Raw genomic sequence first — 18,452 nt, 5'->3', positions numbered from 1 at the left:
CACATTCGTTCATTCATTTGTAGGTTCGTTCGTTTTGTCAGTTAGTCAGCTCATTCATAGAAATGTGATGTGTGTGATTTTTTAGAGGAGCAAAAAAGTTTCTAAATAAATAAATTTAAATGAATCCTAGTGCATTTACAAAATAGACTAAAGTAAATGACTCTTAGAGAGGAGTTGATATACAAAACGCGTTTATTGTTTGTTATTTTTTTAAACAACATAGAAATAGAAAAAAAAAGAAAAACATTTCGCATTCGTACTAAAAATTGTAATAAATAAGACATTAAGTATACGACTGCAGATTTTTAGTAGACTCCATTATTTCAAAGTGTCTTGAAGAGTTGAGGAAATTTAAATAAATATTATACTTTAAGATAAATATTAAAAACTAAGTTGGGTGAAAAAAATTCTTGAAAAAATTTTTTTGGTGAAAAACAGGAAACTTTAAACAAATATTTCATTATTATTTGATTGAGGTATAAAAGGAGTCGTATACAATTTGATTTCTTTAAATTCGTATATGTATTTAGATTTCTCAACTCTGTTGTGTTTATTGTTTTCAAGCAATAATTTTTCAATGACTCTATCAAAATTTCCAAAAACTTCTAACTTACAACTCTAAAAGCTCATAAATACTTTGAAAATATGCCGGAGAAAGAAAACCTTATTTTCTTTCTTATGTAGCTTAAGTAAAACAATAAGAAAATCAAAATTGCTGTCTAATAAACAAGTTTGCAACAATTCAATCAAAACTATAAATACATCAAATTCTCTACTATTTTATTTTGTTTTCTTTTTGTTCCTTAACAGATGTCAGGATTTATTTATACAAACAACAAATATTCTAGCGCTCTTCCAAAGTGCAAAGCCACACGTCTTTTAAAGGGAAAATAAAAATGTAAGAACCAAGTTACACCAACAGACAAACAGAAAACAAATTCCAACAAACCAACTGACATAAAGACAGCCAGCCGCACACAAATAAACCCAGAAACGACGTCGACAAGATAAAATGTGGATTTTTTTTCATATTTTTAATTTTTTTTTTTTTTTCAAATAAAACTGAATATGTTGTATAGGAAAAGTAATACAATCAGTATAAACACTGGCTGGCAGGCTGTTTGGCAGACAGCTTAAGAATTTATATTTAAAGGGAAAACTTCTTTCTCTACTCCTTGCAAACATGAACATTTAAAGTTTATTTCTCAGTAAGTATCTGTGTGTTTTTGTTCGAGGATGTTTGTATGATGGTCATGTTTGTTTAGTCAAATGGAAAGTTGAGAATTTATGTAAAAGGATTTAAAAAAAAAACTTTTTAAACACAACTTAAAGCATATTCAAGGTAAAATAAATACTTTTGTTATTGTTGTTTTCCTTATTACGATTACATATGTATGTTTGTTTATTTGTTTTTTTCATGTATGATAAAGAAAATATTAAATTTTTTTAAGAAAGAAAAAAAAGAGAATTTATGATTTCCACAGGCCAATGAAAAAGTAAACATAAAGTAAATTTATGGAAAATATTTACAAAAAAAGAAAAAAGTTTATATAAAGTTTATGTTTTCCTGGGAATTAAAGTCTTTTAAACTGTTGAAACATATGAAATCTATATCTTTTATTTTGTTTAATAGTGCATGTCAAATTCTCCAGGATAAACTTAGGTTTTAATTAAACATAAGGTCGGATTTGCAGGATTGCGAACATAAAATAGATTAAAGATGAATTTTGAGTTGGTTTACAGAGCGAAATCTCTTTTACTACCAATAAATTATTCAGCATCAAATTTCATGTTCTCCTGTTGCTCTTAAGCTTAAACGCTGAACAAATAAAATAAAAAAATCTTAAGTTATATATTAGGTTATGGATGTAGGGGAGAACTTCTCTGTTGGACATTAAATAAAGGCTAATCTTGATAAATAATATGGGAACTCTACTTTATCAATTTCAATGGTAAAAAAGTGGAAGATGCCGTTCTGGACACCCAATTCAGGTCTCTACAACCGAAACAATTAAAAAAAATCTCGATATGGTTGGTCGATCGGAGATTGAAAGTGCCAATTTTTAATGATCACTTGGGTATGAGAAAGCTTCCCGCAAGATGGCTGACGCTTTTGCTCTAAATCGGGTGCACAAAAGGGTACATACATGTGCAGTTTCCATGGCAAAAAATCCAAGAATTAGGCTACGAATTGCTCTCTCTTTCGCCCTATTCTCCGGATTAAGGCCGGAGTGACTATTTCTTGTATTCGTCTTCCAGTATATTTTATTCGCAGTTCTGTTACCAATAACTTGAGGAGCAGCGTCTATGACTAGATTTACAATTTCTAAAATTTCTAAAGAGCTAATAGTGGTAAGGCGTTTGCTGTCCTCTTGTGACATTTCGGTAACGTTGTTATTGATGTGAGTGTTCCTTAGTCATTCAATTTCACACTTCCTTATAAGCTAACATGATTTATGATTTGTTATTTGCTTAAATGTTGGCTGTGCTGTGGGTTACGTTGGATCATGCTTCCAAATTCTAGCTTCTTTAATCAGTTGAGTTGATAAAAGTGTATATCATTTCTAAATTTCCAGTAGAAAGACAAGTCTATTCAGTAAGCACTTATTACAGTTTAAATCTAAAGCATTCAGCGAGAACAGTGGCAGAAAAGATGTTTTGTTATCACTTCTTCCTCTTAATTGTAGCAGTTTCTGTAAAAGTCATTGTGCAGGTATCGTAGCTTACCCAGCAAAAATTTTGTGAATTTTTGTAAGGGCAACTAGTTACCACATGCATTATTTTGTAATGAGTGGTGGTTACCCAGCACATTACTTTATTTACTAGAATAAGTACTTATTTTTATGGTAATGAGTAAGTAGATTTATAAGTAGGACACATGATTTTTTTTTAAATCTCGAACAAAAGTAACTAGAGTTTCAGTCAAATAATAAGTAGTTATCACTTTGATCCAATATTACTTCCTGGCTTACTAGGTAAGTAAATTTTTTGCTGGGTTACATGCGTTCGTTCCATTAATTGAGTCTCCATAGATTGACAGCAGTGTCGTTCTCTGTTCTGTTCCAGTTTCGTTCTCTGTTTCCATTTTCCTGATTTCGACGCAAGTGGCAAGCAACTATAGGTCTGTTCAATATTAGTTTTAACTATCTTAACTTAAATCTAACATATATAAGTTTTCAATTGATTAGTATCAGCATCATATGACCACTGTTCAATCACACCATGCAACCATGCTACTATTCATCCTTGAAATTTGACTATTCTCCAATACCATTGTCTGGGAATATTTAGACCTAAAACTAGAAGACTATATGATTTAGAATTTATTATGATATGAGTAAAGTATAGTTAAGACCGAACTTTGGTCTAAGAAGAGGAGAAATTTCCGAAGCTGAGCATAGGGTAGTCCTATTGGATAGTAATTCAGACACAATTATTCTATAAGATCCGTCAGGAACTCTCTGAGTTTGACATTTTGGCCTATCTGTAATATAGCTCTTTGGTAAATAAAATTTTAGGTAAACAAATTAAATTTTTTTTTTTCGAAATTGTTTTTTAATTTTTTTTTAAAAAAATTAGTTTTTCCAAATTTTTGTTTTTAATTTTTTTTTTTTGGAATAATAATAATTTATGACAAAAAAAATGTTTGATGAAAAAAAAATTCGGGTTAAACAATATTTTTCCCGATTTTGACCCATTGTAGGTCCAACTTACTATAGCTTTATATACATCATTGACTTTAAAATATCTATCATTAGATATCCATATTATCTATATTAATGACATAGTAATCCAGATATAGATCAAAAATAGGCCAAAAATTGAGGTTTTCTCGTCTTTTTCCTTATATCTCAGCGATTTGTGGGCCGATTTTGTCGATATTAAATAGCAATCGATCCGGAAGAATTCCCAACATATTGATGTATGAATCATGTATGTAAGTTATTTGGGGGCTACGGAAAGTTGATTTCAAGGGATATTACTATATCGACTTCACTATCTATAACGATCCAGAATATATATACTTTGTGGCGTCGCAAATGAAAAATTTATAAATTACAAACGTAATGGCAAACTTATATATACCCTTGCCACTCATGGCGAAGGGTATAATAATTACATGTACTAAAATGACAGTTACACAAAAATCCCATCATTTATCAAATAAGAAGAGTGTTTTGTTTGATCAAATCCACTTTCGATTTGTGAGACTTTATTGCTAAGTGGTTAATTCAGTTAATTTCAGAGCATGTTTCTTAGAGTTTGGACCTAGGGGTCCCATTAGTAACAAAAATAATAAGATGAAATTGGTTTTGCCAAAAATTCGAAATACGAAATGTTTATATTGATACTTGGTGGTGATCGAAAATATGGTTTTCGTCGCTGGAGATGATAATCATGCACAAACAGCTTTGTTTTGATGTAGGTGCTTTGGAAAATTTAATAGTTTGTGTGCCCATTATCCCTAAATAGGGAAGATTTTTATTTTGATTATTTTTAATTAGTCGAAATTGCATTAATAAATAACAATAAAAATATGTGTTCACTGGCAGTTGCATCTTGGACGTATAAGCAAATACTCCTTTTAAATAACATTATTTATTATTATATCAAGTTTATTCCATTTCGTTACATGTAACTATTAATTTTTTAAAAGTTAAGTTCACCAACATTGATCTAGTTTCTTATATAAACATGATTAAAATTTAATTAAAAATTCCTTTTTATAATTTTTTGTTTGTGTTTCTATTTTCAGGATGATTTACCTGGTCAAGCATTGCTAGATGTTGTTTTTGCCAGACTGAATTTAATTGAAACCTCTTACTTTGGTATACGTTATATCGATGAGGAAAATCAAACGGTAAGTTTACATGTTCTATATATGTAACTATTTATATGCAAGGATTGTGAGCTGAAGAGTATTTATCTGACAACCATTGTACATATAAATAATACATAAAACAACCATTATACCATATAAAAGTTATCAAGGACAAAAACCTCTAAACTAAATACAACCTGAAAACCTGTGGCACAACAAAATGTTTACAATATTTGAACTTGCAACACACATTAAAAGATTCATGATTTCAAATACGTTTACAGCCAATGTGACCACCAACACATCAAGGCTGCTTTCAATTTATTTTATTTTTAAATATTTCTAATATCGAGCAAATCCTTTGATGACTGGGCTAATTGGGAATGTGATCAGGCGTAATTAATGAAAATGAAAAGTAAACAAAAAGTTTTATTTTATTTTTTGCTCAATGTTTTCAAAGTTTTTGTATTGATAACAAGGTTTTCAAGGGAAAACCGAAATGAAATGAAAATATTTACTTTCCAAACATATTAGAGAACATTTAACAAGACAAGCAGACAAGCCAGAAGTAATTCCTTCATAAACTTTCCCTTTTTGCTGGCTGGTGTGGGTGTTGCTGGTGCTGCTGTGAAATCTAAACCCAAGAACACAGTGAGAGCCATCAAGGCAGTTATTAGGAGAAAACAAAGTTTTCGTTACTGCCTTGTATCCAGCAAAAAGGGAAAATTTTCAAATTGTCCTTTTGTGTAACTGTGGTTGTTTATTTAGTTTGGTTTCTGCCATTAGAGCCTTAAATACTTTTGTTTTAAAATGTCCTAAGCACGTTGGTGAAGGTCATAACTTAAATAACAGCTTTAACCCGCAACTCTCTTTTATACACTCCCACTCAGCCTTGAGTCCAAGGCCTCCTAATAAATGTCTGTGTATTGTATTTTAGTTAAAATTTATTTTATTGCTGTTTATTCCTTTTAAATTTGCGGATGTTGGCTATTTATTACTGTGTTTTTACACCACAACTTTTGGAATTTTAAACAGTCCTTGGCTGTGCCGACGACTCTTATCTGAGTTTAAAAAAATAAGCATAGAATAAATAAGTATTTGAAATTTATTCAATTTATATTCAATTCTCTTTGTTGTTGTTTATTTTTTTTTTTTTCTTTTTATTATTTTTTTTACTTTGAAACAATTTTATTGTTTGAGCTGTTTATCTTGTTTTCTTATCAATTGTTTAATGTTGTGTTTTTCTAGCATTGGTTGGATCCAGCCTCACGCATTTCCCGCCAATTAAAACCCAAAGCAGATCCTTATGATTTATATTTTGGTGTTAAATTTTATGCTGCGGATCCCTGTAAGCTGGTGGAGGAAATTACAAGGTAAGTACAGAGATTCAGAAGTATGTAAATACTTTTTTAAGAAAAGTACCAAATACATGATATTTGTTAATTAACCCTTATCCTGTATTCATGGGTCAAAATTGCCCAAACAGTTTTTAATGCTTAATATTTGCTATTTGTAACATAATGAAACATTTATCGCAAAACCCACTAAAGTATATATATTCTGGGTCCTTATGAAATTCTAAGATGATGTAGCTATGTCCGTCCGTCTGTTGGAAACACGATAAGTCGCAAACGCAAGGAATTTTCTACAAATATTCTTTGTTGATATAGTTTATTTGGTATTCAAAATGGGCAATATCGGTCCGTGATTTCACCTAGCCCCATAAAAATGTCCAACCGGAATACTCGTTGAGACGTCATAAATATGTTGATAATGCTGCAATCCTCATCAAATTATTAACAAGTTAGTTCTCAGTACTCTGAATTTATATTATAAAGTATGAGAAAAATCAGGCAACATATGTGCCTAGTCCACATACAAGATTCGGTACTGTCGAATATAACAATCTTACTTGTTTTATATTGAATATTTTGGAACAGAAATTTTAGCAATATGATTTGGAAGAAGAAAGTCCAAGTGAAACAGCACGTGTAGATGAAGAAGATATCGTTTCTGAAATAGCTTCTATTCCAATATATCACCAAGTTAGATCCTTTTATCTGTGCCCTATCATATTTTAAACAGACAGACAAATGCGCAGACGGAAGAACGGGCGGACATAGCTAGATTGTTTTAAAATCTCATGAGAACCCAGAATAAGTATATATACTTTTTGGTTCTGTGCCCAATATTGTGTTATGGAATTTTCATATAGGTCAAAATTGATCTGTTGGATGTTCTCTTTTGGGACTTAACAGGTTTTAGTTGCTCCCGAAGGACCAATATTAGCGGGTGTTAGGAATTTTCTGTTATTGATTTACACATTCAATTGATATTGCTTTTATATCCTCAAAATCATTGCTGTATTATATTCCTTCCTTCATTTTTAACACTTCCTAATTGTGGCCTCGACAAACACCACCATGCTTAATTAAATATCAAAATTCTTAATTATTCAACTGACGACTCATTCTCATTAAACGATTTTCAGTCAACATGTGAAAAATTTTCCACTCCATAAAGCAATTATAAAAGTACAAACAAACATTTATCAATAATAAATATTTACAAGCGACAGATGTTTAATGAAATGAAATGCCGACGAGAAAAAAAAAAATCACGCAAAACTGAAATGAATCGCAATGCAATGCAATCTCGCATAAATGCAGCCAAATATTAGAACACAAAAATGAATAAATGAAAGTTTTGGAAATAAATCAAACGAAACAAATAAAAGCGAATGCCTGCCCAAAAAAAAAAAACCAGCAGCAGAAAACAAAAACTACTAGACTAAACATGCATTTGACACGTATTTATAGTTTAAATCTAAAACAACCAAAAATCGAGAGATGGAAAAAAAGAAATCAAATTAAATACCATAAAATTTTCCATTCATTTGCAATAGACGGACGGACGTATATTTGATATGCCATGCAATCAATGGATAAGCCAGAAAAAAAAATATGGTATATGAACGATTTGGGAATGCTCATCATCATGGTAGTCGGCATCAACAGTGATAACATGGTCATCACACACTATTAAATATTTGTATCATTTCTCTCTTTTGTAGGCAGCATTTTTTTTTAGAAAACTTTTATTATTTTTACTTGTTCAAAGTCTGCGGTCATTGACAACACCACCAGTCTGTATGTGCAACAAAAAAGAAAAATCTATATTTTACTACATACTACTGGACGTTGGATAAAATATTTTTTGGAAAATTCCATTAATACCTATAAGTGAATCAATAATGGCTTAAATGTTTTTGCTGCTTCTGCTTGTGCTGTTGCTGATGCTGATAATGAACATTAACATTTAGCATCACATTATTTTTTTAATGTTAAACAGTTGTTAGAGTTTGTCTATGTCTGGAGCACCCAAAAAAAAAAAAACGCCCACAATATATTCACCATATAAACTCGGTTTAAAAGAGTCATTAAAATTGTTGTTTTGTTTTGTTTTTTTGTTATCTAAATATTGACAATATTGAAAACGATAACGAGTAAGTTGTACACATTTCGGAGTGTGAACGAATTTTGTAAGCTCTACAGGATAGGATTATACTTATTAATCAAACTTGTTAGACCCCTTTCACAGACCAGATGGACTATAAGTTTATTTTGTAGAATAAACTTATAGTCCATCTGGTCTGAATTTTTTTTTTACAGTGGGTCAAAGTTTTCATTTTTTGATCGAAGGGAGCAGTATACTAACTGAAAAAAATGTTGAAAGTTAATGTCTAAGACAATTCTTATTGTCAGAGTTATATTGTGGAATTTTATGGGGATCATTTTTGTGGAAGATCTTAACTCTCTAGCTCCTCTCCTTAGGTGTCAATTTGACCTTTTTTTCGAGAAAATTAAAAAGTCCTTTCAAAAAGGACATTTAAGGATTAAAATATTCGACGAAAATTTTTGCCGGAAAATTTCAGTGGGGGTCACCAAAGATACCAAAGTTGTAGATAAAGCACTTTACGCTTAATTAGCAAAATTGGACGCCACCTTTGTGCTCTTTGTTGTGCAGAGAGAACACAATTGGTTACTTTATACATTCCAGCTAATCCAGCGTGAAGACAATTGCCACTTAAGTGTCTATAAGTAATCTAGAGTGTAGTAACTTTAAACGTTTTGTGAGTAATTCGTACAAACTTTTTTTAAACTAATTGTATTGATACAATTCTCATACAGTTTATTTTTATTTTTGCTTAATTATATTGATATCTCATGTAACATAGCGTGAATTCAATAGTCATTTTAGTGTCTCTTTGTAACCAATAGTGAAGTCACTTTAGAAAATAGTTATTTTTGCCAACAATTGCAATCTATTGAAGAGTTGTCGGAGGAAAGTTTTTTACAGGCAATCGTTTATTTGACTGTCTGTGATATATCTTTTTCGATGACTATTTGTGGTCAAATAACTAATTATATAGCTGATCAAGTAACCAGTCAAAAAGGGTCAATTGACCTTATGCTTAGGACATGCAGGTGTTAAAATAACTTGGTAACCAGTTCCCACCATAAATGATGGGTAAAATCACTCGTTCGGGACTGTCTCCTAGAACAGCTGGGAACCTACAAAATAAACCTCTACATACGTACGCACATGTAGTACTTATTACATAAAATAACAGTATATTTCTTATCTACTCCAAATACTTTTACTTAGTTTTACGGTCTGTCATTCGAAATTAAAGGGTGTTACCATTAATACGCACACCAACATACCCAAATTACAGACTTCTTCCATTTGTATTTGTGGGTTGTTAAAAAAATAATACTGATTACAATGCTATATATAGGAGATAATAAAATAAACAATACTCTATAGATAATACAATTGCATTAGATTATACTGTACTCACATGAAAATATGTATTTCTGAAGGAATGGAAAAAACAAACGACAAAAGCAGTAGCAATATTGGACATTAAAAAGGAGTAGTTACTCGTAGTTGATGGTGCGTGTTTTGAATATCATACAAACACATACGTGATGATAAACCATTTGTCATCATCACCATTATCAAACAATATCATCATCATCGTCGTTCTCGTCATACCCATCATAATCCTCATGCCCAACATATTTCATAAGAGTACAAGTACATCATTGAATATATCAAGTACTCAAGATTTACAGAGTTGTTTGTAAAATGTATAAACACTTGTAATGGGTGGAAGAGAAAGCAATATCGAAATAATTCTATTTTATATGAATGATTAATTCAATCATAGAATAAATACATAGAACGGAAGGAGAGAATGAAGAAAAACTAAACAAAATTACTCTATTTTCACACATATTGCAGGTGATACAATAACAAAATACATGGCAATACATTCTCATGAATTAAGTTTTTGACAACAGACTTAGATATTTAACTCTCAGTTACCTATCTAGTTGTCATTTATGAATTTAATATTTTCTACTATCAAAACGACATCAGTTTTTGTTTGGGGAGCTTGACAAATTTGAAAAAGTAATTGGAACACCTCTGGGTTAAATCTGTTTGAGATTAACAAGACATGCCGTGAGATATATCAGGTGGAAAACCGTTTACTTCTTTTCCAATATTGCAACCCTACACATACTTCTGTATTATCTAATCCTGCATAAGTATGTCCTGTCTGAAACAGGAGTTGAGATCGAAAAAAACCTTAACATTCGTTTTTCCTTAAAACTTTTAACCCAAGTATTATATGATTTTTATTTGTATGATTGATAAAGTTACCTTTGCAAATTATGTCAGTTATTATGTTCATTTGTTGTTAATCTGATTAAAATGAAGGACGTGAAAAAAGTGCGCATTAAAATTATTAAATATTTTTAACAAAACCCAACATCCTACAAAAAGTTGGCCAAACAATCAAAGATCTGCCGTCAAACTGATTCCAATGTTATTAAACAGTATCGGGAGAACTTGTTCGTTGATTGAAAACCTGATTCAGGTAGAAGGAATGGTCAACATGATGTGTCTAAAGCCAATAAATAGAAAGCATTTTCAAAAGAGCTCCCAACAAATCCGTTAGGAAAGCAGTCCGGTTAGCTCAGTACTCGGACTATTTGGTTCGAAAAGTTAAAGTCAATGTAGGTTTAAACATATACAATGCTCAAAAAGTTCCTGACATGAACTCTGCTAAACCTTTAGAGGCCAAAGACAGCGCACGGAAAATGCAGTCAAATTTTATTAAAAATATATACCTGCTGCATAATGGATGACGAAACGTATGTTCTGGACAATTTTTCGCAGCTTCTGGGCAATAGTTTTAATTTGGCTGATGCTCGAGGGAATGTTGTAGAAAAGTTTAGGACCCAAAAGCAGAAAATTTTCCCAAAAAGTTCTTGTTATGGCAGATGCAGCAAAAGAAGCCAAACATTTGTTACAATGTTAGGTATAAATACCGAAATTTACATCAAGGAATACTTACAAAAGAGGAGATGGAAACATTAATAAGGCTTATTAATGTTTCCACTTATTTTTGGACTGATTTGACATCCTGTCACTATGGCAAGCAAGAAAAATAATGTGGTATTTGTACCAAGAGAGGCAAATCCTCCAAACTGCCTGGAGCTAAGGCCAGTGGATAGATATTGGGCTCTTGTTAAATGAGTATTGAAGAGCATAAAAAAGGTGTCCAAAAGTGTGATAGATTTTATACGGAGATGATCAACCTGTTCGAGCAAATTGACAGAAAGCTCTAAAAAAACCATAATGGAAGGGTTGCCGAAAAAGTTTCATAAATTCATAACTATTGATTAGAACTATAAAAATATTTGTTTTTAGTAAAGTTTAATTATAATTTCAATCAAATAAAAAAAAGTCAAAACTGTAAATTTAGTGGTTTCTTTCGATCTCACTCCTTACCTATGGGTAAAATACCTCCTTACGATAAACTCATACATACGTAGTTCATTTCGAAGAAGACATTTTTCAAAACAGATTGTTTACAAACAAATTTACACCACTATTATTTTCTCCAAATAGGAATATCCTTAGTAGTTGTAATATTATGCACCTTAATAATTTGTTTAAGAACATACAATTTCAATTTGTGGCTGAAAAATTGTAGTTGGGTGAGAAAAATTCAGTTATTTCATCCAACTGACTTTATTTACCAACTGAATGTTTGTTGCTAAAACCGAAAAATATGTCGGACAGAACTAGGCTGGAAACATTTCCAGAAAATTTTTAAAAAAATATTCCCGGGAATTCCCTTGAAGTTGTTCTAGCGTAAGAACGCCAATCCTGACCGACTTGCCTCAGCCGAATCACAAATAGTATGATGTCGAAATTTGGATTACTTCTTCAATAAAATCCCTAGAATGTGGTGATCCTGCTAGAATGTGGTGATCTTAAACAAATTATAATTTGTTTAAGAACATACAATTTCAATTTGTGGCTGAAAAATTGTAGTTGAGTGAGAAAAATTCTGTTATTTCCGCCGTAATGCTTCTTTACCAACTGACTGTATGTTGCTCTAGAACCGAAACATATGTCGGACAGAACTAGGGTTCCTACACTGGAAAAATTTCGGGAACATTTCTAAAAAAATATTCCTGGGAATTCCCTTGAAGTTTTTCTAGCGTAGGAACGCCAATCCTAACCGACATGCCTCAGCCGAATCACAAATAGTATGATGTCGTAATTTGGATTACTTCTTCAATAAAATCCCAGCAGGAAATTGTGTTCGCTAATTGGTAGAACCTTTATTTCCTCTAGAATGTGGTGATCGGAGGTTATTTTAAGGCAGGTTTTGTATATTTCTCCACTCAGTTTGGATTTATTTAGAAAAAAAGCTTATCAAGAAATCTGAATATGTTCAATTTATAACGACATAGACCTACCAATAGGTAACTAAGTATAGGCTGTTTCATTAAATTATGTATACATATTTCAAATAAATAAAAATATTAACAAAATCTCGAAATTACTTTCACTACCATCCAATATTTTGGCAGATGTGTGGCAGTTTTTGTTATTCGTTTATGACTCTGTCTGTATCTGTCACTGTTTATGATTTGTTATATTTGTCAAGTGTTCTGTTCTGTCCTGTAACGTACTCCTCATCTACACATACTCACTCGTATTTACAATTCACAAGTATTTATGCACTCTGTACACAGAGTATGTGCAAAAGTGTACGAGTGTATAAATCTAAAGTAATAATTTTCGTAAATATTAACTTTTATCATAAAACTAAACAAATAACTCTTATTTGTCAGTCCATTCATATAGAAAAGGACAGTATTTGGATATTTTACAGGCAAACTGACATATACACACGCACGCACTCACAACCCATGACAGACTGACAGGCAGACAAACTAATACTGATAATTATGATTTTGAAACTTTCAGTAAAGCAGATGGACAGTGTGAATATTATACCAGAATATAAACCATGGAAACTAAAAATAATCTTTAAAACTAAATACTTTTGTTTATTGTTTCCTCAAATACTAGTTACACTGTTTACTAAAAGTGGTATAAGGAGTGTTGGTCAGTCAGCTATTAATTGTAGTTTTAAGTATGTTGATTTTGGTTAAAGGGTTATTCATATACATATGTATATCCATTTATGTATTTATTATTATTATTATTGTCGTTTTATTTTCCATAAAGATTTATGCCATATTTGTTTTTCTTATTTAAGTATTTGTTTGTTAAATTTCTGTGTTTGTCTGCCTGCTAAAATTGTCAAATATTTACATAATGTCTCAATTGCAGATATCAATTGTTTCTACAAGTTAAACAGGATGTTTTGCAAGGAAGACTGCCGGTAGCCTTTGAACTGGCTGCTGAATTGGGTGCTTTCGTTGTGCAATGTAAGTAAATCATTTAATTATACATATATTATACAATTTGTATTGAAACATTATTTTGACGACTGTTGAAATATTTAGTATTAAGTATAATGAACATAGAACACCATACGTTGTTTTTTCGTAAGTAACCACTAGAGTGACAGCCGATTTTTTTTTTTTAGATTTCAAAGAGTGCCGGGTGGAATATTGTGACACTAGGCCTAAATGTTAAGTGCTGAAAATTTGAGCCAAATCGGGCAACGATTTCTGGACGCGCATCGAGGTCAAAGTTCAGATATATGCAAAATTATACTATTTATATGGGATAAATAGGTGAAACTCATTAAATTTCTGCATTGTTTTCTAGAAATGTATAGATTTATTTATATTAATGAATATTACATAAAAAAAATTTTTTGGAAGTTAACCCTGCATCTCCTTTGTGTCAAAATGACCCAAAAACTGTATTATCGCCAAAATTCGGAAAAAATGCAAATTTTTCAGATATTTTAAAAATTTTGCTACTAAATAAATACTTTTGCAATTGAATGCAAAAGAATCGAAATGTGTACGTAATTAGCGTTGTAATGAGATATAAGTGACAAAATTTGGTTAAAAAATGTTAAAGTTATTACAAATTCGCCAGACCATTAACGTGTTTCAGGCCACTTGAACAAAAAATTTAGGAAAAAAAATTAATATATTTCGAGAAAAATTAAAATAAAAGCTCATTTTTACTTAAAATATGTCCATATTTACTTGTATATAAGTTTTTGTCTTCGTAGGATACCGTTAACCTATTCGCAGGTATGGCCAAAAAAAATAATTTTTTTTAACGGCTGTTTCAAAACTCCATTTTCAAATTTTTAAAAATTTTGTTAAACAAATTTCAGATTTTTTCGATCATCACATTGGGGTTTATTGAGATCAAAATAGGGAATAAAAATATGAAAAAATTATGTCAATACCTCTTACAGTTTTTCCGTACCTGCGATTGAAATTTTGCGTTTTTCAAGAAAAACTAATTTTTTGTCCATATTTAGGCGAATGAGTCCAATTTCCTTACTGTTATAAATTTTAAGTAAAACCTATTCATAATATTATAGTCCTTATAATTTTAAATATGTTCTGAAAGTTTTACTAAAATCGGAAAACGATTACCCTTGAATCGTGAAGGTCGAAGGTCAAATTTTTCAATATTTGGAATTTCTAATGAAAAGATAGCGAAATGTTACATATTTTTGGGCCGATTTTCATGAAACTTGAGGAAAATATAACATAAAGTCCAGAATTTAAAATAACAGCACAAAAATGGAAATTAACCCTTAGCAGCACTTGGGGTCCAAATTATTCTCAACTTTTAAAATCAAGAAAAACACAACCATTTTGACCCCAAGTCCTCTTAAAGGTTAAAATTAATTTTTGCACTGTTGTTGTAAATGCTAGACCCCAGTATATATTTTCCTCAAGTTTCATGAAAATCGGCCCAAAAATATGTAACATTTCGCTATCTTTTCATTAGAAATTCCAAATATTGAAAAATTTTACTTTTGACCTTCACGATTCAAAGGTTATCGTTTTCCGATTTCAGTAAAACTTTCAGAACATATTTAAAATTACAAGGACTATAATATTATGAATAGGTTTTACTTAAAATTTATAACAGTAAGGAAATTGGACTCATTCGCCTAAATATGGACAAAAAATTAGTTTTTCTTGAAAAACGCAAATTTTCAATCGCAGGTACGGAAAAACTGTAAGAGGTATTGACATAATTTTTTCATATTTTTATTCCCTATTTTGATCTCAATAAACCCCAATGTGATGATCGAAAAAATCTGAAATTTGTTTAACAAAATTTTTAAAAATTTGAAAATGGAGTTTTGAAACAGCCGTTAAAAAAAATTATTTTTTTTGGCCATACCTGCGAATAGGTTAACGGTATCCTACGAAGACAAAAACTTATATACAAGTAAATATGGACATATTTTAAGTAAAAATGAGCTTTTATTTTAATTTTTCTCGAAATATCTAAATTTTTTTTTTTAATTTTTTGTTCAATTGGCCTGAAACACGGTAATGGTCTGGCGAATTTGTAATAACTTTAACATTTTTTAATCAAATTTTGTCATTTATATTTCATTACAACGATAATTACGTACATATTTCGATTCTTTTGCATTCAATTGCAAAAGTATTTATTTAGTAGCAACATTTTTTCAAAAACTGAAAAATTTGCATTTTTCTCTAATTTTGGCGATAATACAGTATTGGGTCATTTTGAACCAAAGGAGATACAGGGTTAATTTCCAAAACTTTTTTTTTAATGTAATATTCATTAATATAAATAAATCTACATATTTCTAGAAAACAATGCAGAAAGTTAACGAGTTTCACCTATTTATTCCATATTAACAGTAAAATTTTGCATATATCTGAACTTTGACCTCGATGCGCGTCCAGAAATCGTTGCCCGATTTGGCTCAAATTTTCAGCACTTAACATTTAGGCCTAGTGTCACAATATTCCACCCGGCACTCTTCAAAATTTTAACAAAATTTTTTTTCCATACAACTGATTGTCACTCTAGTAACCACATGACTACAAGTGGTATATGGCAGCCACTAGATTTAACTTGTGAAGACTAGTTGTGATTCTTAATAAGAGTTTATTTTATCGATCAATTCATGTGACTTTCATGTTCTCAGAAGTTAAATTTTAGGGAAATACTTTCGTTGTTGATGTGAGAATTTTGAATGGAAATGACTTCCAATTTATTGTACTACAACTGTTGTCTGAACATTTAAATATGTGGGAACTGATTAGTTGGAGATGTCACGAACGATAGAGGAATTAAGCCTGTTGCTTCATTCTGACCACAGTTGTGTCAGAACGAGTCTTGCTTTTTACCTCAAAATCTTTTCGGAATTGATTGCGATTGAGAGCGAACAGCTAATTAACTTTAAAAACCTCCCTATGCTCTCTTCGTACATATGTAGGTCCTCTCTGACATGCTTCGGAGGGTCCTGTGTCATGTCGAATTTTGGATGACTGCCCTGATAATATCCCATAACCGTTCTTCTGCTTGATGTATTCCCCGACATTAGGAAACAAAGGTACTACTTGTTTCCTAATAAATACGATATTCGGAGGTTATTTTATGAAAGCCTTTCAGGATCCTTAAAACTACATTTTGACAGCTGACCTGGCAATCATAGGTTTACGATCAAGGTTTATTTATCTATAACCCATGCGCTACCGGTTATGATGAGAAGATAAAAAGACCATCACAAGTCGAAAGGCTGTATTTTATCTCCTTCGTCCAAGTGGTGAAGAGTGTTGCCGATAACATCATTGTTGAAAACTGCAGGTTACATGCAGTGACGAAATTATGGATTTCGTTTACTATTTACCATAGCTCAAAGCATGTTATGGTCCTTCCCATCTTGTGGGAGCGCAGGTAGTTTAGAATGATAAATGACTCCTTGTTTAACTCAACAAGGATTTTGGCATTAGTCTTTAAACTATGCGAACGCCTCCGGGCCACTCAAATAACTCATTACTGCATGATATCCTGGATATCAGTAGCATGATTAACAATATCGAAGATCCACGACAGGTCAAGTGCTAGTAAGAAAGTCTATTTAGGGAAATCGGCCTCGGTTTCAGCATCGTTATCACTCGATCCATTTTCCAGACATTGGATATAATAATGGCCCTCCGCTCACTAAGATGTTTTAAAACAGGGGTGCCCACAAGTTCCTTATGGAAGAGTAAACACCAATACAGTTAAAGAAAAGCTACTTTTTATTCAATATTTGTTGTTGCTAAAACCAATTCATACAAAGAAAAAAGAAAAAAAAACTCACTTTGAACACACACATTTTTAAAATATCATACGATAAACAAAAACAAAATCTACATGGATGATCGCAGTCGTCAATGTTTACCAGCAAGCATACGAAAGTGTTGTTGCTTTCAACATGCGTGTATTCAGTGAAGAACGACAAAAAAAATAATAAGACAAAGTTGTTTGTGTATTTTGTATTGCTAATGCTGAGTGCTCTAGTGAGTATACAAAACACACAGCCTATAGCTAAGAGCAATTACAAAAACAAAAGAGTACCAAGAGTATAGGGCTTGGGCATGACTGTTTTAAAATCACCATTGCTAATAATGTTGAGGAGTAACCGAGACTGGAAAATCATGCTGTTTGCGAACAGAGTATCTCTCTCGGGATACTCAATAAAAAGTCAGCTGAAAGCACGCGCATACTGTTTAGGGTCGGATATAGTGATATCCGCAGTCAATCAATCTTTTTCACTCGATTATGATAACCAAAGGAAAAAATACTTTCGTAATAGAAGATGTTTTAATTTGTCCATTGTCTGCTGAAACATTATTTATTCTGGATTTCGATTTGTTATACAAATCCATTAATGAATTTGTGTCCCTCGGGTCACTCACAAACATTTCGGTATCTAATTACATTCCACCGAGTTTGAATCGTATTAAAAGGTTCGAAAAGGAAAGGTTAACAAATCTAAAACAAATTGAACTCAAGCCAGAATAAATAATATTCTGACATTAGCTCTAAAAACGTTTTTTATATTATGGATTTAATATCTTCTTCTTAAATATTGAAAGTTTCGTAGATGTTTATTTTATTTTGAAAATATTGAGTTGTGCCTTTCATTACTTTGGAAATAGCATATGTATTCAAAATTAGAATATAGTATGGCTCATTTGATCAACACATTGACTTCCTTCGATTAATAACACCTTCCATGGATTCCAATATACTTCATTACCATTATCTGTTG

At 31.3% G+C, this 18,452-nt stretch overlaps 1 protein-coding gene across 2 annotated transcripts in view; it reads left to right on the top strand.

Moving 5' to 3' along the window:
* The window catches only part of LOC135963542 (band 4.1-like protein 4), a 131,803-nt gene that overhangs the window by 38,529 nt on the left and 74,822 nt on the right, over nt 1–18,452 (top strand). For both annotated transcript variants that reach the window (XM_065515455.1, XM_065515454.1), the window contains exons 2-4: nt 4,757–4,861; nt 6,071–6,195; nt 13,553–13,650. In XM_065515455.1, coding sequence (XP_065371527.1) covers nt 4,757–4,861; nt 6,071–6,195; nt 13,553–13,650 — 328 coding nt within the window. The remainder of the gene's footprint in view (nt 1–4,756; nt 4,862–6,070; nt 6,196–13,552; nt 13,651–18,452) is intronic.

The sequence above is a fragment of the Calliphora vicina genome, chromosome 1 (assembly GCF_958450345.1).
Source record: "Calliphora vicina chromosome 1, idCalVici1.1, whole genome shotgun sequence".
Lineage (NCBI taxonomy): Eukaryota > Metazoa > Arthropoda > Insecta > Diptera > Calliphoridae > Calliphora > Calliphora vicina.
This window is presented reverse-complemented; position numbering and strand designations above follow the sequence as displayed.